At 44.8% G+C, this 22978-nt stretch overlaps 2 protein-coding genes across 2 annotated transcripts in view; one reads left to right on the plus strand and one right to left on the minus strand.

Moving 5' to 3' along the window:
• Nucleotides 1–6384, plus strand: part of POLR2B (RNA polymerase II subunit B) — a 46721-nt gene extending 40337 nt beyond the window's left edge. The window contains exons 21-27 of the mRNA XM_013047306.2: nt 4–254; nt 335–424; nt 855–962; nt 2225–2338; nt 2712–2872; nt 5489–5684; nt 6140–6384. Coding sequence (XP_012902760.1) covers nt 4–254; nt 335–424; nt 855–962; nt 2225–2338; nt 2712–2872; nt 5489–5684; nt 6140–6229 — 1010 coding nt within the window. The 3' untranslated portion in view covers nt 6230–6384. The remainder of the gene's footprint in view (nt 1–3; nt 255–334; nt 425–854; nt 963–2224; nt 2339–2711; nt 2873–5488; nt 5685–6139) is intronic.
• The window catches only part of IGFBP7 (insulin like growth factor binding protein 7), a 77115-nt gene continuing 60436 nt past the window's right edge, over nt 6300–22978 (minus strand). Inside the window, exons 2-5 of the mRNA XM_013047307.2 lie at nt 16546–16655; nt 8499–8615; nt 7511–7637; nt 6300–6554 (exon numbers count right to left, since the gene is read on the minus strand). Of these exons, the coding sequence (XP_012902761.2) occupies nt 7527–7637; nt 8499–8615; nt 16546–16655 (338 nt within the window). The 3' untranslated portion in view covers nt 6300–6554; nt 7511–7526. The remainder of the gene's footprint in view (nt 6555–7510; nt 7638–8498; nt 8616–16545; nt 16656–22978) is intronic.

The following is a 22978-nucleotide window of genomic DNA, read 5'->3' on the forward strand; positions in this document are numbered from 1 at the left end:
TAGGTATGAGGCATGCCATTTATGACAAGCTGGATGATGATGGTTTGATAGCTCCTGGAGTCCGTGTATCAGGAGATGATGTTATTATAGGCAAAACGGTCACCTTGCCTGAAAATGAAGATGAATTGGAAGGCACTAATAGACGCTACACCAAGAGAGACTGTAGCACGTTCCTGAGAACCAGTGAGACAGGCATTGTGGATCAAGTTATGGTAACTCTCAACCAGGAAGGATATAAATTTTGTAAGATAAGGGTGAGTATAGCTTTTTCATATTGCTGTTTATAAAAATTAACCAGTTTGGCTTAAGTTAACCTATTTTTATATGAATTCAGGTCCGCTCTGTTAGAATTCCACAGATTGGAGACAAATTTGCTAGTCGACATGGTCAAAAGGGTACTTGCGGTATTCAGTACAGACAAGAGGTAGGTATCTTGTAATTCCCTGACCCGAACCCAAAATTCTGCTTAACATTTTAATGAATCAAAATCTGCTTTAACTTAAAACTGCAAAGGTGATAGAGGCTTGACTTTTTAGTGTTGAGTAAGAATATGAATGGAACATGTTGAACAGAACTGAGGACATAGAAAACTTCAGGGTGGGGGGAATCAGTTCCAGTTTTGTAGTTGAGAGTTGTCTCCTTTTAAAAATTTCCTTTGGGGCGCCTGGGTGGCTCAGTGGGTTAAGCCTCTGCCTTTGGCTCAGGTCATGATCACAGGGTCCTGGGGTCAAGCCCCACATCGGGCTCTCTCTGCTCAGTGGGGAGCCTGCTTCCCTCTCTCTCTGCCTGTCTGTCTACTTGTGATCTGTCAAATAAATAAAATCTTTAATAAATAAATAAAAATTTCCTTCTAGGATATGCCTTTCACCTGTGAGGGAATCACCCCTGATATCATCATAAATCCCCATGCCATTCCCTCTCGAATGACTATTGGTCACTTGATTGAATGTCTTCAAGGGAAGGTAAGAGATTTCCTTTAAAAATATATGTTCCCCTGGGCGCCTGGGTGGCTCAGTGGGTTAAAGCCACTGCCTTCGGCTCAGGTCATGATCTTGGGGTCCTGGGATTGAGCCCCACATCGGGCTCCCTGCTCAGCACCGAGCCTGCTTCCACCTCTCTCTCCCTGCCTCTCTGCCTACTTGTGATCTCTGCCTGTTGAATAAATAAATAAAATCTTAAAAAAAAATTTATATATATATGTTCCCCCCAAAATAAATATATATATATACATATATATATATACACGTGTGTGTGTGTGTGTGTGTGTGTGTGTGTGTATAAAATAAAAATGAAATGTTCCAAACAGGTGTTTCTTCCAAAATGATGATGGTGACTTCTCATATTTGAGTTCTTTGTTGGAAAAAAGCTAGTACTTATTTTCCTGCTTTTAAGTTGGTTTTAATTGTGGGTTTTTTTCCCCCCGCAGCAAAAACCTGTGAAGTTTTGGCTAAGTCAGAAATTTTGTAAAATTTACTACATCCAGTCTCTGCATACATATATGGTTACCCTTTGCCTGGTTCTTTTCTGTAGATGAGGAGTTAATTCATTGGTGGTTAGTTCATTGTGAACTTAATATTTGTATAGCTATATTATTAGCTATATTCATGTATCGTTCAGTGGGGGTTTGCTGTTTTTAAGTATCTTGTTCATAGAGAATGAACATAGAGAATGGTTATAGCTTAACACATGGGTGACTTGGTTTTATGGCATTAAAATGTTATTTTCTCTGAGCCATGGGAAATAGTAGGGAGTTTCACTCTTTTTGTATCTGTTCTCATGGATAGCTTCCTTTTTGAAGGTTTATAATTGAGTTTTAATTTTTTCAGATTAGTTTGTTAGAAATATTTAAGATACTAATAAAATGAAATTTAATATTACATCTTTCTGTAACAGATTTTGAAGTTCAAAATCTTCCCTATATAGAAGGGTTTTTTTTTTTTTTAAAGATTTGTATTTATTTATTTGAGAGAGAGACAGTGAGAGAGAGCATGAGAGGCGAGAAGGTCAGAGGGAGAAGCAGACTCCCCATGGAGCTGGGAGCCCCATGCGGGATTCGATCCCGGGACTCCAGGACCGTGACCTGAGCCGAAGGCAGTTGCTTAACCAACTGAGCCACCCAGGCGCCCCTAGAAGGGCTTTTTAAAACTGAATATATTTTTATTGATTAAGATTATAAGGGGCGACAGAAGGATTTACCTTTTAAAGACTACTTTTTTTAAAAAAGGTATCAGCCAACAAGGGCGAAATTGGTGATGCCACTCCATTTAATGATGCTGTTAATGTGCAGAAGATTTCTAATCTGTTATCTGATTATGGCTACCATCTTAGAGGAAATGAGGTATGTTTGCTCTTACATTAGTAGCTCTGTTTCTGTATGTATGTAGTTTCCATGTAAAAAAAATCAATTCTCATATTGAACTATGCATGCTTTAAATATGTGCACAAATCATATATATATGGCTTGATGAATTTATTTCACACAAAGTGAACACACCTGTGTGACTGGCGCCCAGATCTCAAAAATTACCAGAACACTTATGGGCCTAGATGCCCCCTCATGTCTCCTTCCATTTACTACTCCCACCCCAACCCCAAGGTAAACAGTCTCTTGATTTTATATTCTGTCTGCTTTGTTTTCATACAAATGAAATCATATAATCTACGTGTGTATGTTTAATATTTTTAAGTCTATACTTCAAAATCTGTTTCAGGTCCTGTACAATGGGTTCACTGGTCGAAAAATCACATCACAGATTTTTATTGGTCCCACATATTACCAGCGTTTGAAGCATATGGTGGATGATAAGATTCATTCTCGTGCCAGGGGACCTATTCAGATCCTTAATAGACAGCCCATGGAGGGTAGATCTCGGTAAGAGAGCTGCATCACCATCATTGTTATTATTAATTAGCCTTTTTAAGTGAAAAATGTTAAACACATTCAAAAATAGAGATAATGGTATAATGAAAGCCCCTGTGGGCCTGTCCCTCCCCATCAGTGATTATCAGTGGCCAGTCTTACTACATTTATCTCCCCACACCTACCAGCTCCTGATTTTTTTTTTTTTTTAAGATTTTATTTATGAAAGAGAATGAGAGAGGTCGGTCAGTGGGAGAAGCAGACCCCCTGCTGAGCAGGGAGCCTGATGCGGGACTCAATCCTGGGACTCCAGGATCATGACCCGAGCCAAAGGCACAGCCCGCTGAACCACCCAGGCACCCCAACTTCTGATTATTTTTAAGCAAAATGTAGACATCAGTTTCTTTTATAAATATATTTCAGCATTTATTTATGAAAGAGTGGTTCTCAAATTTCTTGGTTCCAGGACCCCTCAGAGCTTTTGTTAGAATTGTATCCATTGATGTTAATCATGCTAAAGACTTAAAATAGTAACTAATTGAAATTAAGACTTAAATATTAATTTATTAAAAAATAAGGGGGCACCTGCATGGCTTAGTTGGTTGAGCATCTGACTCTTGGTTTTTAGTTCAGGTCATGATCTGAGGGTCCTGGGATCGAGCCCTGCATTAGGCTTTGTGCTCAGAGTCTGCTGGAGGATTCTCTCTCCCTCTGCGCTGCCCATTTTGTGTGCGTGTTCTCCCTCTCTCCCTCAAACAAATCTTAAAAAACAAACCCATTACACATTAACATAAATAACATTTTTAATGGAAAATACATTTACCATATTTAGTGATGAGTGACATTTGTTTACCTTTTTGCAAATCTCTAAAAAAATTTTTTAATTTAAATTCAGTTATCCAATACACAGTACATCATTAATTTCGGATGTAGAGTTCAGTAATTCATCAGTTGCGCATAAGTCAGTGCTGATCATATCCTATGCCCTTAAAAGGCAGACTGCCCACTGAGCAGGGTGCCTGACTGGGGCTGGATCCCCGGACCCTGAGGTCATGACATGGGCCAAAGGCAGACTCTGACCATCCAGGTGCCCCTGCAAATCTCTTTAGTGAGCTGGTTTACTAGATGATGACAGGATTCTTGTATCTGCTTCTGCATTCATTCCATTGCAGTATTTTTTATATTTAAGTATATGAGGAAAAATCCTACCTCACATAGATATGTGGTTGGAAAAGGGAGGAATATTTTAGTAACCTTTTTAGGTGACTGTGGATATTGTTTTTTGATGTTGTGCCAAAACCAGTTGTAGTTGCTTAAAGGTTAGCTGTGATGTAGAATCTGAAACCATCTCAGTGAATCATTTGTATTTATCAGCGCCCCTTACACATTTTTCAGGGGTCATCTGTAACCTTGCTATTATTAAGTATCTGATGTTAAAATTTCCTGATTGGATTACTTATTTATTTTAAATGAACATATAGTGTATTATTAACCCCAGGGGCAGAGGTCTGTGAATCGCCAGGTTTACACACTTTGCAGCACTTACCATAGTACTTCCTGATTGGATAATTTTTAAATAGGTTGGTTGATTTCAGTCAGGATACAAATACATCTGTGTTTCACAGTTGAAGGGTTTTGTTTCTTAATTTTTTTAAACTATAGCTTGCCCTTCGACTTGATTTCCTTGTAGTTTATTTGTTGAAGAAACTGGATTATTTGCCCTGGAGGGTTTCTCACACTCTGGATTTTGCTGATTGCATTTCTGGGCTGTACATTCCTGTTTTTCTTATAAATAGCTAATTAGATCTTGAGCTTTGATGAAATGGTAAGATTGCATTCTTTTGCAGGAATGCTTACAATGTTGTCTATTTCCAGTATCTGGTTGTGTCTTAGAATTTTAGTAGCTATGTGTGATCATTATTTGAAGCCCTTAATTAAATAGGGACTGCAAATTGATGGGATTCTAATTTTATGTCTTCTCTTAATAGCTAGAAGACTTCTGTAGAGAGAAACTTTGTTTCTTCAACTGGTTACCTTGTGACATAGTTCATATAGGCAGGATAAATGTTTGTTTTGAAAACTGGTAAAGAAAAAGAATCAATTAGTTGTCTGTATCCTCCAGAGTTGACCGATGATTTCTCTTTTTTTGGTGAAATCATTTGTATGAAATCATTGTATTTGTATGTGAGACCGTTAAGGAAGCCATTGCCATCCACTTTTTGGTCATTTAAACAGCACATTTCTTTTCACTTCCATACTGGGGAAACCTGTTACCATTTACATGTTCTTTTTTTCTTTCTTGTTTTTTTTAAAGATTTTATTTATTTATTTGACAGACAGAGATCATAAGTAGGCAGAGAGCGAGGAAGGGAAGCAGGCTCCCTGCTGAGCAGAGACCCCCCCCCCCACCACCCCCACCCATGTAGGGCTGGATCCCAGGACCCTGAGGTCATGACCTGAGCTGAAGGCAGAGGCTTAACCCACTGAGCCACCCAGGCGCCCCCACATGTTCTTTCAATTACTTTTGCCAGTGAACATTTATCATTTCAGGCTTGACTGCCTGGGAGACTCATTCGTGGAGAAGCAGCTTTATAAGTACAAAATAATCTGTTCTTTGTTCCTTAACAGTGATGGTGGCCTGCGTTTTGGAGAAATGGAACGAGATTGTCAGATTGCCCATGGAGCAGCCCAGTTTTTAAGGGAAAGATTGTTTGAGGCATCAGATCCATATCAGGTTCACGTGTGCAATCTTTGCGGAATAATGGCGATTGCTAACACGAGGACCCATACATACGAATGCCGGGGCTGCCGCAATAAAACCCAGGTGTGTAGACCTTGCTGGCAATTGATACTTGTTTAGGTTATAACCATGTTGGTCTGATCATCCAGGCAGGTTCAGTGTGGTGGGACAGACTGGCATTTCCAGGTTTGATTAGTTTTGATGAAAAATTAGATTTTTGTAAAAAACCAGTTTCAGTGGGGTAATTTCTCTAAGCTTTTTTTTTTTTTTTCCTGGTCATCCTTTGGAAATAAGGATGTGTACAAGGAATTTTAAACATTTTAAATTAAGTTTAAAAGAAGTCTTGAGAAGGGTGAATATAAATTATGTCTGGCAGGAAGGCTGAAATTCCAAAGCCTCTCGGGAGAAAGAACCACCACAAGCCCCAGTAGCAGGACGAGCGCTACCAGCTCAGTACCAAGACCTTATACCGTTCTCTGGGCGAGGGAAGTAGGATCACTTCAAATAGTTTTGCTAATGACCTTTTTCTCCCCCCGCAGATTTCTCTGGTGCGAATGCCTTACGCGTGCAAACTGCTCTTCCAGGAACTCATGTCTATGAGTATTGCCCCTCGAATGATGAGTGTTTAGCTCTTTCAGAAGAGTCTCAAGATACTTGTAAATATTTGTTTTTTCAATTAAAAAAAACCAGTGTACTGCATTGTGAGAGAAAGCATTTTACTGATTTCAATTACATGCATGCTCTTCTTCTGTAAATAGACAATAAATTTTTGTAGGAGTCTTGATGTTATCTTTATTGTGGATTTCCTCTGCGAAACCAGTGAATGTAACTAAGCGTTAGTGGATTGGAGGAAAAGAAACTGTTACTAGCAAGAACAGGGCTGCAGCGATCCAGGACTACTACTAGTGAGGCAGACGGATACACTTCTGCAGGTTTACAGGTCAGCACCTTCACCTGGTTAGAAAAAGATGAAAATTAGTTACAGATACGGATGTGGCTGACTTTCTAATTTTCAGCTACTTTTTACTGTTTCCAAACAATGTGAAGGGGATGTGGAGGGCTGTACAAATGAGAGGCTGGGGTGCTCTTTGGAACGTGAGCTCTGGGATTTTTATGCGTAAGACATGGACCTCGTTACAGAAGTAGAAGAGCTCGTTTCACAGACGAGCTAGTTGAGATGCAGAGAGGCTGAAGAACTTTGCTCGGTCATGAAGCTTTCACTCAGCATTCCAAGTGGAAGGGGCAGAGCTGAGATGCAAACAGGACGTCAGGCTGAGCTCTGTCGTCTCGTCGCCGGGCTTCGCACAGCCCGGCCGAGGAGAGCCCGACCAAGCCCCTGTTTACTTGGTCCTTCCTCCTGCCATACTGCAGGGCCCCGGGGATGGGTCCGCGGATGCTGACAGTAAATTTTCTTATTCTTGATTCACAAGAAGCCAGTTCAAACATGAGTCTAAGCGAAGTACAGAAATGTAAAGTAGCATTACTCTGATGCTCCTGGGCTAGTGCTTGAGAGGAAGCTTTTGATGGTACAACAGAAGAGAGTTTGGGTTCCTGCCAGGATACTCTCCCTTCTGGCTTTTTCTTATAAAAGCTCAAAGGGAAGGACCGGATTTGCTCACAATAACTTACTTTAAAATGGAAATTTAATATAATAGTTGCAACACCAGGGAAGACTGCCATGTGGATAGAGAAGTTACGGGAAATATAAGCCATTCCGTTCAAGTTTGGGCTGTGAGAGAAGGTGTTAGTGGCGTCCTGACAGCAGCCTTCCACCAACCGCCCGGACGTGCCTTGAGAGCCCCGCGCCCTCCATTTTGATAACAACGTCAGTAAGAGCGGTGTCGGGTGCTTTCATCCCTGGCTCTGTTCGTTCTTAAACAAAAGCACTAGTCCTTAAATGGATTTATTACCTTTTTTCACTGCTGTTTAATGTATGGCATCCAGCACTGTGATTCTGGCCGACGCGGAAGCCTCTCCTTGCGAGTTGGCCGCGTGGCACTCATACTCTCCAGCGTCATCCTTACTGAGAGGAGATACCTGCGGGGGGAAGCAAGGCTCTTCAGCTCCTCTGGGCCACCTCTCCTCCCCCTGGCTTCAGTGAGGCCATTATTTCTCAGGATGAATGGGGGACTCACAGCAGAGATACTGCCAGAAATCGCGCGGGCACCGGGCTGCGGGACAGACAGCTGCCCCGCGTGTGCTGCGGGAGGATCACAGCACAGACAGCTGCTCGTCCTGCTCTGAGGCTTAAGAACCGTGAACAGGTGCACATACCAGTTCGAGGAAGACGCTGATAGGGTTGTAAGTACAATTTAGGAATATCAAAGGCCAAATAAAAATAATTAATGCTCAGGCCATTTAGTTCCGTGTAAGGACTTTGATTTTTTTTTTTTTTTTTTTTCTTTTTAAAGTAAGCTCTAGGCCCCACATGGCGCTTGGACTCACAACTCTGAGATCAAGAGACACGCGCTACGGACTGTGTCAGCTGTGCGCCTCTGCTTGAATTTTTAAAAAACTTTAAAATGTTGACAGAGCACAAGCAGGGGGAGCCAGAGGGAGAAGGAGAAGCAGGCTCCCTGCTGAGCAAGGAGCTGGATGTGGGGCTCAACATACCCTCCCCAATGTCCATAACCCCACCACCCTCTCTCTCCCCCCTCACCTGCCTTGAATTCTTAAAAAATTAGTTCCCATGTATTTGTTGGTTCTAAAACATTCAACCAATATTAGCTCTTTGTTAAGTGAACCCTGAAAAGAGCAGCGTGTTTTCTGGGAGGCCTGTCCCAAAGAGGTGTGGCTGGCGAGGCACAGCCTTTCAGCCTGGCGGGACTTCTGGCACCTTTGCCAGGCTGGCTGTGTCTAATCCTAAGAATGAAATCCTTGCCAATCCTCAGCACTCACCAGCACCCAGCCAGTGACTTCATGCTTTTCTGGGCCACCCCGAGTCTGAATGGCCAGGTTGTCCCGGTCACCAGGCAAGAGTTCTGTCCTTTGAACTCCGTGGTTACCCCTTTTTACCTACAAAAAAGGAAACAGTCTTGAGTTTCCTGCACTGAATTATCAACTTGGAAGTAGCCACATTCTTGGAACTGTACGGGGCATACGTCAGACTTTCTAACTGGATTGAACCCAGCAATTTCCATAGTATTCTTTCCTGAATACTTAAATATAGATCTTTTATTTCTTCCTGTCAGTTTCCCTCTGAAGTCTATATATTTTGAACTAATGTATATTTCCGCACGCTTGGGGAATACACACTGTCACACTTTGCTGCCACTATCATTCACTCGTGCCCTTGTAAACACTGCTTTTCTTTGCTGAGCTTTTTCTTGCTTGCCACACGGTGGTTGACAAACTGTCACCAAGTGTTAGGTTATTCTTGGGACCTCATGTGGGAAGCCCAAGTCCTGCAACCCCCTCTATAACAGAAAACAGGAGGTTGAGTCCAAAACCAATACCTTTCCTTTTGTTCTGAGGGCTGAGCGTTCATTCTAATGACTTATGAAAGACCTGAGAGCAAAAATGCCTGTCAAGTACATGCTGTCACCGTTCTCTTACGACAAAAGCTGCTTGTTGCCCACCCCTGTGCATCATGATGAGAACAGGGATGGGTTAAGAAGACATTCAGTCTCCTTGGTTTCAGGATAATAGTGAACACTTTCCTAATTTTCCTCCTGTGAACTGTGTTCATAAAATAAACTCTGGAAAATACAGAAAAATACATGGAAAAATTAATTTTACTTGCAGCCCTTTTGTACATACACATTTAGCATAAATTTCTAGAAGTGGAACTGCTGAGTCACAGAGTACAAAAAAATATTTTAAGGCTTGTAATGAGGATGGGTTTTAAAAAGACCAAAGGGCTACACAAAGCAGTATTCATTCCATCCCGGGCCACCTTTAAGAGCCAGGTTGATGTTTACTGATACTACTTGTAATTAGAAAAAAGGATTTGCAATCTCACAGGTAGTTCTCATTTTCTTTTCTTACTAAGCAAGTTCTGAGTCCCAGGAGCCCAGCTGCCCGTGTGGACTCTCTCCATGTATGTTGCTTCTCCCTTCCTGATCCTACTCCTACCACAGGCTGGTAAGTTTCTTATCTCAACCTCAAACCTACTCTGTTTTCCCTGTGGCGTGACACCAGGGCTGGGGCTCTGAAAACTAGGAGGTGATTTAGGCCAACACTTTTTTTTTCTTTTTTTTAAAAGATTTTATTTATTTGACAGAGAGAGAGATCACAAGTAGGCAGAGAGGCAGGCAGAGAGGGGGAAGCAGGCTCCCTGCTGAGCAGAGAGCCCCATGTGGGGCTTGATGCCAGGACCCTGGGACCATGACCCAAGCTGAAGGCAGAAGCTTAACCCACTGAGCCACCCAGGCCAACTCTTACTCCTTGCATTATTAAATTAAAAAATCCTTGCATTATTACTGATTTGGGATGCCTGGATTTTGCTTCCTTGCTCTTTTCCCCTGGGATTTTCCCCTATTGCAATTATTAGAGAAAACCAGTTATCTTAATATTTTTCGCACAGAAGTGCTATCAAGACAAAACAGATAAATTCGGGAGGCATTTTTTTTCCTTCTGTCTCCCCAGTACCTGGCAAAACCAGATTTTGAAAATAGTTGAAAATGGTTTTAACAATGGTGTAAGGATTGATTCAATGGCGAAAGTAACGTATCTCTGGTCTTCAGTGAATTTCAGAATTCTCTAAGAGCTCTGAGTGTGACCAGAGCAGAAAACACTCCTGCATGAAATAACGACACCTCAGCAACAGAGCTGCTGGTCCCCAGATTGTGTCGCTCTTGGTAAGGGGCGTTCTGTGCCCGTTAGCCTGATCCACTATGTACGGAGAAACTGTACTCGTCAAGCATTTGTTTGGAAAGTGAATACTTACATTTAACAGAGCTCCTATTTTACTATATTGTAAAAAGCTACACACCCCGTAGAAAACACGCAGAAATGTCAAGAACTGCTACATGGTAAATTTTTATATGGCACATTCCCTTGCTCCCTTTTGGGAGGGGGAATTTGTTGATAAATGTGCTTTACGGTTTGAGGGGGAAAAAAAAAAAGGATGCAGGCTGAGAAAAGTGGCTTTTAAGACAATCTGACAGATGTGCAATGGGCTGGAAGTGCTCCTGAGTTTGAACCTTAGAAATCCAGGCAGAAAAAACTGGCTAGCAGTCACTGCTTGCCGTGAAGGCTCAACGAGGGGGGAGAATCCGAGGGAGCCCAGGAAGTCACTTCAGCTCTCTCTGCTTGTATTTTAGCTACAACAGTGTCTTCCTGAAGCCTGCTACTGCAGATAAGCAATTAATAATGAAAAGTGCCAGTGGTTACAGAAGCAGGATTAAACAGTCTGATTCTTACAGGTTAATACATTTCAAGGTGTTCACTGAGTTTCAGGAAACCACTGAAGGACATTTATGCAGTGTTGGACACATTTGCTGGGCCTTTCTGGTGAAGTTTCAGAAAAGGTTTATGATTAAATAAATATATGTCTGTTGAAACTTCCAGATGCCACTGTAACCCACTAAAGACAAAATGATTGTCAAAGAAAAAATATATTGTGATACGCGGGAAAGGATCAAGATCGCTCATATACAAAAAGACACAGACTAATAATTAGAGACAACCCAAAGAGAAAAATAGGTAAATGATATCTGGAGAGGCAATTCCTATAACATATGAATAGGAAAATATTCTCTTCAAAATACATCAAGAACTTCTACAGCTCAACATCCAAAAAAGTAATCCAATTAAAAATGAGCAGAAGACAGGAACAAATGTTTCTGTAAAACAGACATATGGACGGCCAAGAGACACGCGAAGGGTGCTCAGCATCACTCCCCATCAGGGAACTACAAATCAGAACCACAGCGAGATGCCAGCCGACATGTCAGAATGGCTGAAGTCAAACCCGTAAGAAACCAGCCCTGGGGGGGGATGCGGAGGAAATGGGTCCCTCATACACCGCCGGCAGCGCAGCCAGGGGAGGCTCCTCAAAAAGTGAAAAATAGAACCACCCTGCGGTTCAGTTACTGCACTACTGGATATTTACTCCCCAAATACAGAAACACTAGTTTAAAGGATGCATGCCCCCATCTTTATAGCAGCATTATCTTTAACACCAAATTACAGAAGCAGCCCAAGTGTTGAAAGATGGATAAACGCGCGGTTTGTGTGTATACGCGCACGCGCACAAGTGAAATATTATTCAGCCATAAAAAGAATGAAATCTTGCCATCTGCAAGATGGATGGAGCTAGAGGGTATTAACGTTAAGCAAAATAAGTCAGAGAAAGACAAATACCACATGATTTCACTTGTATGTGGAATTTAAGAAACCAAAGGAACAAAGGGGAAAAAAAGACAAAATGAAACAGATGATTTTTTTAAAGTCCCATGCCCAACATGGAGCCCAACGCAGGGCTTGAACTCACAACCCTGGCATCAAGTCTAAGCTGCTATCAAGTGTCGGATGCTTAACCGACTGCGCCACCAAGGTGCCCCTACAAAGAACAAACGGATGGTTACCAGGGGGGAGGCTGGGCTCGGGGAGTGGGTAGACCAGGTGACCAGGTGACAGGGATTAAGGAATGTACGTGTGATGAACACCGTGTGATGTGTGGGATTGATGAATCACACTACTGCACACCTGAAACTAATTATACTGTATGTTAACTATACTAGAACTAAAATAAAAAAAAAATTAGACGTACCTGGGTGATTCAATAGGTTAAGTCTCTGCCTCTGACTCAGGTCATGACCTCAGGGTCCTGGGATGGAGCCCCGTTTGGGCTCCCTGCTTAGCGGAGAGTCTGCTCCTTCTCTCTCTGCACCCTCCTGCCCCCCTCCCAACCCCGCTGCTCTCAGTCTCTCAAATAAGTGAAATCTTTAAAACAATTAAAATTTTAAAAAGATTACCAAACCACAAAGAAATGGAAATACTACAATGTGAAAAAAATTTTCTCAGTGTAGTCAAGGAAATTAAAGTAGTAAAGGATATTTTTACCTATCATTAGCAAAAAGTAAAAAGTTGGGCAATATTCAGTGCTGGTGAGGATGCGGGAAAATGGTTCCCACGCACTACTGGGGAGAGTGTGAACTGCTACAGTCTGTTTAGAACGGAATCTGAGAATGTCTATTAAAACTGGCATGAAACAAATCTTCTCCCTAGTCATGTATCTTCTGGGGAAACTATCCTCTACGGGGGAGGGGGAGAATAAGAGCACTTGGATATAGGATACATATATACTTGCATGTTATTTAAGGTGGTCAAAACCTGGAAAAAACAAACAATACAGGAATGGCTCAATAATTATGGTAAACCCATACTCGGACTATCGTGTAGTTACTGAGAAGCAAATCTGAAGGGATGCCCTGGAAGTATTTATCGAGAAAAGCAAATTTCACAGTAATGTTCTCAGTCTATTCCTACCTCACCCCACACATTGGGGTATGTGCTGGTTTACGGGCACAAGTAAGAGTTCAGAAAGATGAAAACCAGGACAGTCCACGCTGGTTATTTCAGGGAGTGGAAGAAGGTGGGAGATTCTGAACTCTTTTTATATCTTTGGAGAGTTTCTCCTAATATTACCATTATCACTTACTGTTTTTAATTAAAAAAAATTCTTAGAGGTCATGAAAGCTCAAATCTGCAGAAATGTTCAGGCAGGTAAAGAACTGAAGAGAGAGTCTCAGTCTCAGAAACTCCAAGTGTTTGGAAGGTATTCTAGGTGTTTTATCTTCTCCGAGAGCATTTCTAACTTGCCTGAATTAAGGCTATTTCAGCCTAAAATACAGCTATTTCAGTTCATTTCCCCATATGGAAAAAATTGCTCCTTTCCTTTAAGGCTAGAGGCTTGCGGGGAAAGTATGGGACTTAACATCACTTAGTAACTACAGGTCAAGTTCAGACCCACGCACCAGCTGTGGCGGCCACAAGGGGGCGCTACTGTAGCCTTCAGTGTCTCCGAGACAAGGATCGCTCTGTAAGCTCGCTCTGCCGGACGTAGCTAAGAATCCTTGAGGAAGAAAGACCTGCGACCTTCTTTGAACTCTGGCTTAACAACTGAGATTCTAATATCCATTCATAATAAAAAGCAATGCTGTGCTTAAACTGAATCTGAATGTGCCATTTTTTCTTTGAATTCTCAACAGTTTGGTTCCAAGGACAGTGGTGAGAAAACAAACGGCCTATTCAATTGTGGACATGGCCCGCAGCAAGAAACGCGTTTTGCACTGGGATCTGGTTATATGGGAAAGAAGCGTTGTGGGAAATGATACCCTTACTAAATGTGGTCCACGCCTCAGGATAGTTTCTGTTCTACCTTTTTTTTTAGAGAGAGGGGGAGAGAGCGAGCACAGGCAGACAGAATGGCAGGCAGAGGCAGAGGGAGAAGCAGACTCCCTGCTGAGCAAGGAGCCTGATGTGGGACTCGATCCCAGGACGCTGGGATCATGACCTGAGCCGAAGGCAGCTGCTTAACCAACTGAGCCACCCAGGCGTCCCTCTGTTCAACTTTTTAAAGAGAGTGCTGGTTGCGATCCCTACACTGAATTGAGGACATGCTGGTGGGTCACAGTCTGTCTAAAAAAAAAAACAAACACCACTTTAGGTTACATGTGCGGCAAATTGCTACAAAGGCAGACGAAATGCAGCAGAGCCCGGCCCCGAGGTTTTGCTAGGTTCTGGCAAGTCCTCCCTGGACCCCTCCCTCCCGCCACAGATCCTCTGGGAAGCTTCCAGGGAAAGATTCCCGAGGCGGATTTACTGTCCTGGGATGTACGTAGGTTAGCTGGGGTGCGGCAGAGCCAGGACGGAGGAAATTACTCTCTGCCAAGATCGGCCAATAAGGTCACATGCTCCACACACTTGGGGTCACCCTGGCCCCCACCGCGTCCTCCCTAGAGAACTGCAACAGAGCTTTCTGTGGAATTCTCTGGAAAAGTTGTTCCTCCGCGTCTCCACCCTCTGAACAAACCGGGAGCCTCCACATAAGCATTGGGGAGTGGAGCAGCCTATGCCAGGAGGTGCACATCTGGGCCTGGATGGCTGCTCTTCGCTCCCCTTTCAAAAACAAATTGAGGTGAAATTTCACTGTCCTTTTTTCCTTTTTTTTTTTTTTTTAAAGATTTCATTTATTTATCTGACAGAGAGAGTGAGAGAGCACAGGCAGGGGGAGTAGCAGAGGGAGAAGCAGGCTCCCCACTGAGCAGGGAGCCCCATGAGGGGCTCGATCCCAGGACCCAGGGATCCTGATTGAGCTGTAGGCAGAAGCTTAACCGACTGGGCCACCCGGGCGCCCCTTCCCTGTCCTCATTCACAGGAGTTACAGTTGTAAAGGTCAGCTGTAATATAGCTGGTGGTGTCTCTGCCCATCCCCATAGCCAGGCATTTTCTGGAATCACCCTGATTTCACGGCCACCAGTGGGCCGCACCCGGTGATGCACCCTCTGGCCACATGGGGGAGCCAGAGTGCGGCAGGTGACCCCACCTGAGTCCCAGTCCTATGGGATTCCCGGTGCAGCAGGGAGAGGGGAAGCCCTTTCTTTCCCCTGGAGTCTTCCAGGGATAATGGGAGCCTGGGGCGGCCAATAACGCCGCCGCCTACAGTGTGGAAGCAGCGTCTGGGGGTAGAAGGACAAAAATGAGACCAACAACACATGGAGAATCGAGAGTCCAGAACAGAGTCCTGACCACACTGGGTTCCCGGATGTGCGAGCCCTGGAGGCTGGAACCACTCCTCGCCTTCCCTTTCTCTTGCTCAAGGCAGCCTGAAGGGAGTTTCTACAACTTGCAACATAAGGATTCTGACCGCGGGAGCCAAGATACCCTGTGGAATTCCAGAAGCTGATCCTCTGGTCAGATACCAGCAAAGGAAATAATCAAGAGAGCGCACCTGAGAGCTCGCTGGAGCAGAGAACCAGCTAAAAAGGGGTATCTGGTAATGCCTTCTCACTTAAACTCTATTTCCTTTTTGACAGCACCAGTTTGGTGACATTTACTCCCTCACATTGCTGTGGGGGCTTAACTGAGTTAAAATGGGCGAAGAGGGAAATCATGGAAAATAATGTGCAGTATAATGGTGATGCATTATTCGATCTGGCAAATAAGTGTTTTCTTTTCCCTTCTACAGACGCTGGGGATAGGTTACCCTTCAAACGTGAAGACAGTTACACAAGACAATGCCACCTGAAGGGAAGTATTTCCGGGAAAAGCAGCTAACATCAATGGAGAGTTAACTATGTGTCTGAGAACAGGCCAAGGGATTTTACCTACATCGCTTTATGCAATCTTTACAAACATTACATGCTGCCTTCATCATACAGAGAAAGACACTGAGTTTGGGAGCATTTGTTCTCATTCTAGGCGATTTTCCCCCTTGGAGACACCTGGCAGTGCCTTGACACATTTTTGACACGAGCTGGGGTGGCGTGTTGGCGTAGAGCCAGCCGCGAGAGGCCAGGGACCAGGGCCGCTGCTGAAGCTCTTGCAAGGCACAGGGCAGTGCGCACAACAAAGCATTATCCAGTTCCAAATGTTCGTAGTGCTCAGGGTCGGACACCCCGGGCTTGGAACTCTACGACCTGGTTGAGGAACTCACATCGTTAACCGCCATGCCGTACTGTCTCTGACGGGCACACACACTCCTGCACACGCGTGCTCGCACTCACACATGCACACACTCTCTGGGTGGGTTTGGGTGTTTGGCATGACAGTTTCCGAGTTCCTACACCTCCACGCTCAGGCAGCGACACGGAAAGCAGAGCGGAGACCGTTCTGGAGGTCAGGCTCAGGGGCAGTGTCTGGAGGATGGCCACAAGGCCTCGCCTTTGAGGAGCAGCGGGGAAGAGAAGAGGCCAGAGGTTTTAGATCGTGGCCGTCCCTGCGCCTAAGAGAGGAGCTCGTCAGCCTAGGAGACCTTCCTGGAGGCTGTGCCACTGACCTTGTTCCAGATGAGCACCGGGGTTGGGATTCCGATGACCTCACAGCTCAAGTACACCTGGGCGCCAGTGACATTCCGGATGTCCTTGGGGGGTGTCACGATGGAAGGCCCTGCAGGAGAGAACGCAAAGCCAAACACATCTTTTTAAACAGTCTGTAACATCAGTCAGCGTACTAGGAAGTCAATACTTGATTCTGTTTGGGAGGCTGTCCCTCCTGTGCACGATCTAAAGCAAACTGCGAAGGCCGCACTGGCATCCCCCTGTCACCAGCGTGACTTTGAAGCTCTGCTTTGGAAATGCATACTTCGAAACAAACAAACAAAAAGCAGTAGGAAGAAAAATGTGTTGTTCACAAAATTTTCTGCTCCCTTAAATCACATTTAATAGTTTAAATTTACCAGCTGTTTTGCATTATCTGGGCTATTCCAATTAATATAATGAGATTTAGTTCCAAAATGTTTGTTTTTCCTTTTTGCTTACCAGAATTTCTTTTAAAGTAGGCTCCGTACCCAGCATGGAGCCCCCCCACAGGGCTTGAACTCATGACTCTGAGATCAAGACCTGAGCTGAGATCAAGAGTTGGTCACTTAGCCGACTGAACCACACAGGTGCCCATTTACCAGAATTTCTACTTTTGGCAGGGAGGGAATAACTGACGTAGGTAGTTAAAGAAAAAATATCTAAAGATATTTGAAACTGTGCTGTGCACTTAGAAAAGATGGCAGTCCCTGTTTTAAGAAGGTTTAGGATTGAAAATCGACAAGTCAGGGTGATCAAGAAGTAATGGCGACTTGGCCGTGTGACCTGGAAGACAGCAAGGAGAGAGAGACCTTTGAGAAGTGGCCTAGGTCTCCTGGAGGAAGGGGAAAGGGCTTTCTTCTCAGCTGGGGGAGGCACTGCAGCAGTGACAGGTGCATTGGGCGTGGCCAGGATGCCCAAGGACACAGCTCTTTCCTGGGCTCGAAGTGTCTAGGTCCCTGGCAGGGGCCACCAGCAAGTGGGGGAACGTGTCAAGGCACTGCCCACATAGCTTTGGCGGGCATGAGACCACCCAGCCAGAGCCCAGAGCGGTACCTGCCCAACCTCCTCATCCTGGAACACCTCTCCAGGGCTTCTCGGACCGATCTATCTATCCAGTCTGGTAAGAAGGTCCTTACACAGGTGCTCTCCAGAAAGTGCCCCCTGACTAAGACCGAGGGCTCCACGACTGGTTCTGACGATAGGGAGACAGACGCGAGTTAAAATAAGTGATTTGTTGTAAGGCTCAGGCCCCGGGACCTCACAGGAAAAGAAAAGTCATCATCAATGGGACGCATCTTTTTTGTTACTAAAGAGGTCCTTGGGTTGGCCAAAACTATGGCCCATGGGCCAAATCAGGCCTGCCACTCGTTTTTGCCTGGCGCCTAAGAGGTCTTTGTGTTTTTAAATGGTTGGGGAGGGGGAAATGGATATTTCATGATGTGAACATTATGGGAGAGTCACGTTTCAGTGTCCATTAATTAAGTTTTATTGGAACACAGTCATGCCTCGAGTCTGGCCACTGTGACCGAGGCCGAATGGCCTAAATCATTTACCGTGGAGCCCTTTATGGAGGAAGCGCCAGCCAATGGCTAAATACGATGGCACGGGAAACCCACTCAATCCTTCACACGTTACCTGGAGTTCAAGCAAGTAACCCAGCTCTGAAATGCGGCACTTTTTAAAAATTTTATTTTTTTAAAGATTGCATTTATCTATTTGACACAGAGCGGAGAGAGAGAAAGAGAAAGGGATCACAAGTAGGCAGAGCGGCCGGCAGAGCGGGGAGCCTGGTGCGGGGCTCCATCCCAGGACCCTGGGGTCATGACCTGAGCCGAAGGCAGACGCTTAGCGACAGAGCCACCCAGGCGCTCCTGAAATGCGGCACTTTTGAAACCAACAGACACAGAGAGAACGGTGCTTGCTCAGTGCTCCTGGGGGGTTTGGGAGAGGAGCTCCCCAGCATCTGCTGTAGGGAGGCACAGACACCGTCTTCTTGGTGGCTTGTGTTTAGTATTTCACTTCTGCTCATTCTGAACGCCTGGTTTCAAGCACAGGGGCCTTCAGGGGCATGAGGGACAGTCCACAGAAGAGGTGGGGGCAGGGCTGGGAGCCTTACATTCCGTGCTGGGCCTCCCCGCCCCACCCCCACACTGAAGCTAAGACGGCACCCTACTCCCAAACCAAACCTGGCCAGTCCTCAATGCTCAGTGCCAGTTCTTGAATGAATGAGTTAATCACTCCCTCCGAATCGTGGCTCTCCATTGCCAAATAAAATGTCTAACTGTGGGGTCATCTTGCATCAGTGTCCTGGGAGAGGGACAACTTCCCCTTTAGGCCTGGAAAATTTTTCTGGCACAATCAGGATTCAAAGGACACAAAATCTCCCCTTTTTCGACAGGCTATTTCCAGCACACTAGTAATTTTTTGAAATAGAAAGGAAATGACTCCAGCATTTAAGATTTTTTTCCCACTCATCTGAAGTATTAGATGCTGTTTTTTTTTTTTCTAATCCCTCGGGGTATTTTTATTTTTTTCCCCTTTGTAAGAATGTGCAAAACAATCAAAGTTCTGAAAGCCCTAAATAGATTTCGTGCTTCCTTTCCTCTAAACCGTAGGTCTGAAGAGGAAGCCTCTATCTTGGCCAGGGGTCTTGGCTTTTCAGTCACAAATGTGGATGGGGTGAGCGTGGTCGTGCTGCGTTTGTGTGTGTTTCTGGCTCGGTCTCCAGTGCTTCCTAGTCTGACCGGACCCACACAGGACCCCGCAAAGGTCTGAGCCAGGCCTGACTGCACCCCTGGCTTCCCCCAGGGTCCCGGGACCCCAGGGTGGGCCTACAGGAGAACCGGATCTGGCTGAGTCTGAACTACTTTTCCTCACCTCCCTGCGGGCGTCCCTGTGGCTCTGTCCTCCCTCCCACACACAGACTCTCTAGGATGACCTCAAAGCTCAGGGGACCTCAAGAGATTGTTCAGAGAATATTCTAGTATTCCCTTGTGGAGGGGCTTGGGAACAAAGCTCTCTCTCATGTATTAAAACCACACAAGGAATATAAGACTTTCTTTTTCCTGTGAGGTCCCGATGCCTGAGCCTTATAACAAACCACTTATTTTAACTTGCATCTGTCTCCCTAACGTCAGAACCAGTCGCAGAGTCCTCGGTCTAGTCAGGGGGCACATTCTGGGGACACCTGGAAGAATTTCTGGAAGAACAGAAGCTTTTCTGTTACAGGCCTTGAATACATGCTATGAATTCTTCCCATGGCATAATTGTAAAACTAAGATATTCTTCGTTTTTACATGGTCCAATTTATCACATTTTTCTTTTATGATTAGTCCTTTAAAAAGGACTGTTAAAAGAAATTGTGCCCTATTGAAGAAATTGTGCCCTGTTAAAAGAAATCTTTGCCTCGCCCAAGATCATAAAGACCTCCTGTTTTCTTCTATAAACTCTTTGGTTTTGCCTTTCACATTAGGTTTGTGGCCCATCTTGAATTGATTTTTGTGTATCCTGGGAAGTAGAGGTCAAAGTTCATCCCCCCACTGCCCCCAAAGGACATCAACTGCTTTGGCATCATTTGTTGAAAAGGCCATCCTTGGGGCGCCTGGGTGGCTCAGTGGGTTAAGCCTTTGCCTTCAGTTCAGGTCATGATCTCAGGGTCCTGGGTTCGAGCCCCACATCGGGCTCTCTGCTCAGCAGGGGGCCTGCTCCGCCCCCCCCGCCTGCCTCTCTGCCTGCTTGTGATCTCTCTCTGTGAAATAAATAAATAAATTTAAAAAAAGAAAGAAAAGGCCATCCTTTTCTTGATGAATCATAACAGTAAAACCATCGGCCATATATGAGTGAGTTTACTTCTGGATTCTGATTTTTTTTTTAAACATTTTATTTATTTATTTGACAGACAGAGATCACAAGTAGGCAGAGAGGCAGGCAGAGAGAGAGGAGGAAGCAGGCTCCCTGCTGAGCAGAGAGCCCAATGTGGGGCTCTATCCCAGGACCCTGGGATCATGACCTGAGTCGAAGGCAGAGGCTTTAACCCACTGAGCCACCCAGGCGCCCCTACTTCTGGATTCTTTCTTGTGTTCCGTTGCTCTATGTGTCTGTCCTTGCACCAGTAATGACTGTGGTATAATTTAGAAATGTATTCAGAGCACAGCACTGAAGAGAGGGCAGATTCATTACATCTACCCCTCTCTAACCCTCTCCTTATTCCAAGAAGCATTACATTTCAGGAAGCACAAGAGTTCTTTCAAAACTCTTTCTGAAGCCAGAAATATTCTGAATGAGAGCCATCACCAGGAGGTTCAAGATCAGGACAAATCAGTCTGTGGGTTCCTCTTTCTCTGTCCCAACCCTTGGAACACATATTAAACCTGAGGTGAATGGGCTGAGTCAATATTTAGATCACTCTAAGGACACAATTCTCATCAATTCTGCTACCAGCCCATCCCAAGAATTCTACAAGATTCCATACCATAAACTGTGCATTACTCGTTGAATCCGTTGAGTTGATGGGGATGGAGGGGCAGAGGGGCTCTGAGGACCCGTCTGCTGCACAACATTCACAAAAACCCTTGGCTATTGCGTATGTCTTTGAACAAATGTCAGATTCAAGAACATAAAGAAAACTTGAGTAAACAGCATCTACACTAGAAAGTGCTGACCCACAGAATGCCCTTTAGGTTTTGCTATGTAGTCTCTTGCAAAGCCGAGTCAGATCAGTGAATGATTAGACTAATATTCAAGACACCAACCAACCTCCCAGAGCCGGTGGAGGCATGCTGGCCCCGATCGGATTTCCCGTGCTGGAAGGATCCATGGTTTCAGACTCTTCCTGTTTACGCTGCTCAGTGCTGATATCCACTGGGTCACCTACTTACTAAACTCTGCCTGATTCTTTGCCACTCACTGGTCTGGAAATTTCCTCAGAGAGTGAAGAGGGAATGGACAAGCTCATGATGAAGGCAGAAGACAGCAGACTCATAGAAAGATGAGTGAGCAGCCACTGTGACACAGAGTGAGAGAGGGACTTCATGGGACCCGCAGGGACACCAAGTGGACAGGTTTTGTATGGAAGCAAAGGGAGAGTGAAAATATTTGGGGGTAATATGGTGGCAGATCCAGCAACACTGTACTCCCCTCCCCCCAATCTAAATCACCGTCATCTCACACACTCCACTGATAAGCAATTTCACCGCCAACTGTCATCTTGAATTGCATGTCTGTCACGCAGTCCAGTTCCCGAAGTTTCTGTATTGCCCTCAGGAGAGAGCTCGGCGAAACGACTCCTAACCAAATAGCTTCTCTTTCCACTCTGCCTTTTTTCCAAGAAGTCCTAAACTGATCCAGAATTTGTTTCTGTTTTTAAGGGTAAAGGAAGTTTTGGTACCCTTTGAGCTTGTTTTCAGGCAAAAAGCTGAAAATCCGTGCTCGAGGCCGGGCCAAGGGTACCAATGATACGGTCTAGATCATGTTCCGTGTTTGGATCCCATTTGAAACAAGCTGCAGACTATTTAAATGTATGGGGACAAACCCCAGATATTTTTGGTTATTTATTTATCCTTGTCTTTGTTCCAGTAAGCACTTCAGGCTGCTCAGACATCTGTCTAGCAAACATCCTGTACAGAGAATATCTGACTTGCCCACCACCTGTCTCCTCCCCTCCCCCACCCTGGGCAACCAAGCTGCCACGGCGCTGCCCAGTGGCCGGCATGAGGCGTCTACCCCAATGCTTCCCCACCTCAGACACACTCACCTTTCTCAGATGACTAGACCCAAATCAGCCTACTCCATTTTCCTTTCCTACTTCTCACAACCCCATGCTCATCCGATCTCTCTTCATCTTAGCTCTTTAAGTTCATTTTCTTGCCTGCCCCCGCTCGTTTTTAATAACTCTTGACTGGTGACCTTACATGACCTCTTCTGTTTAATGGTTCTCTGAAGGGAAGGAGGAAGAAGAAGGGAGGGAGGAGGCGGAGGAGCACAAGACAGCCAGATCCTAAATGAAGTTGTAGCAAGAAGTCCTAAGGTTGGAAGAAAACTAAAATTCAATTTAATGTGTCAGTGTCACTTTAAAATGACCTCGGAGGGGTTAGAAGTCTCCCACAGAATTTCCACCTAGAGGTACATCCTTCCTCCTCAGCTCCTTTGAATTAAGTTCTAGACAAATGACCCACAGATTACCAGATTATTTTAGGAATATTCAATTATAACCTAGAAAGAGCTATATCCTGAGAAACCATGAAAAATGTAGAAAAGGGAAAATTGTGGATGGATGGATTTGAATCTGGAATATTTCAATTTGATTCTGAAGAGGCTAAGAAGAGCATTTCTTACAAAACACACAAATGAGGGGCACCTGGTTGGCTCAGTGAGTTAAAGCCTCTGCCTTCGGCTCAGGTCATGATCCCAGGG

This window comes from Mustela putorius, unplaced genomic scaffold, assembly GCF_011764305.1.
Source record: "Mustela putorius furo isolate JIRA1106 unplaced genomic scaffold, ASM1176430v1.1 tig00000430_pilon_pilon_pilon, whole genome shotgun sequence".
NCBI lineage: Eukaryota > Metazoa > Chordata > Mammalia > Carnivora > Mustelidae > Mustela > Mustela putorius.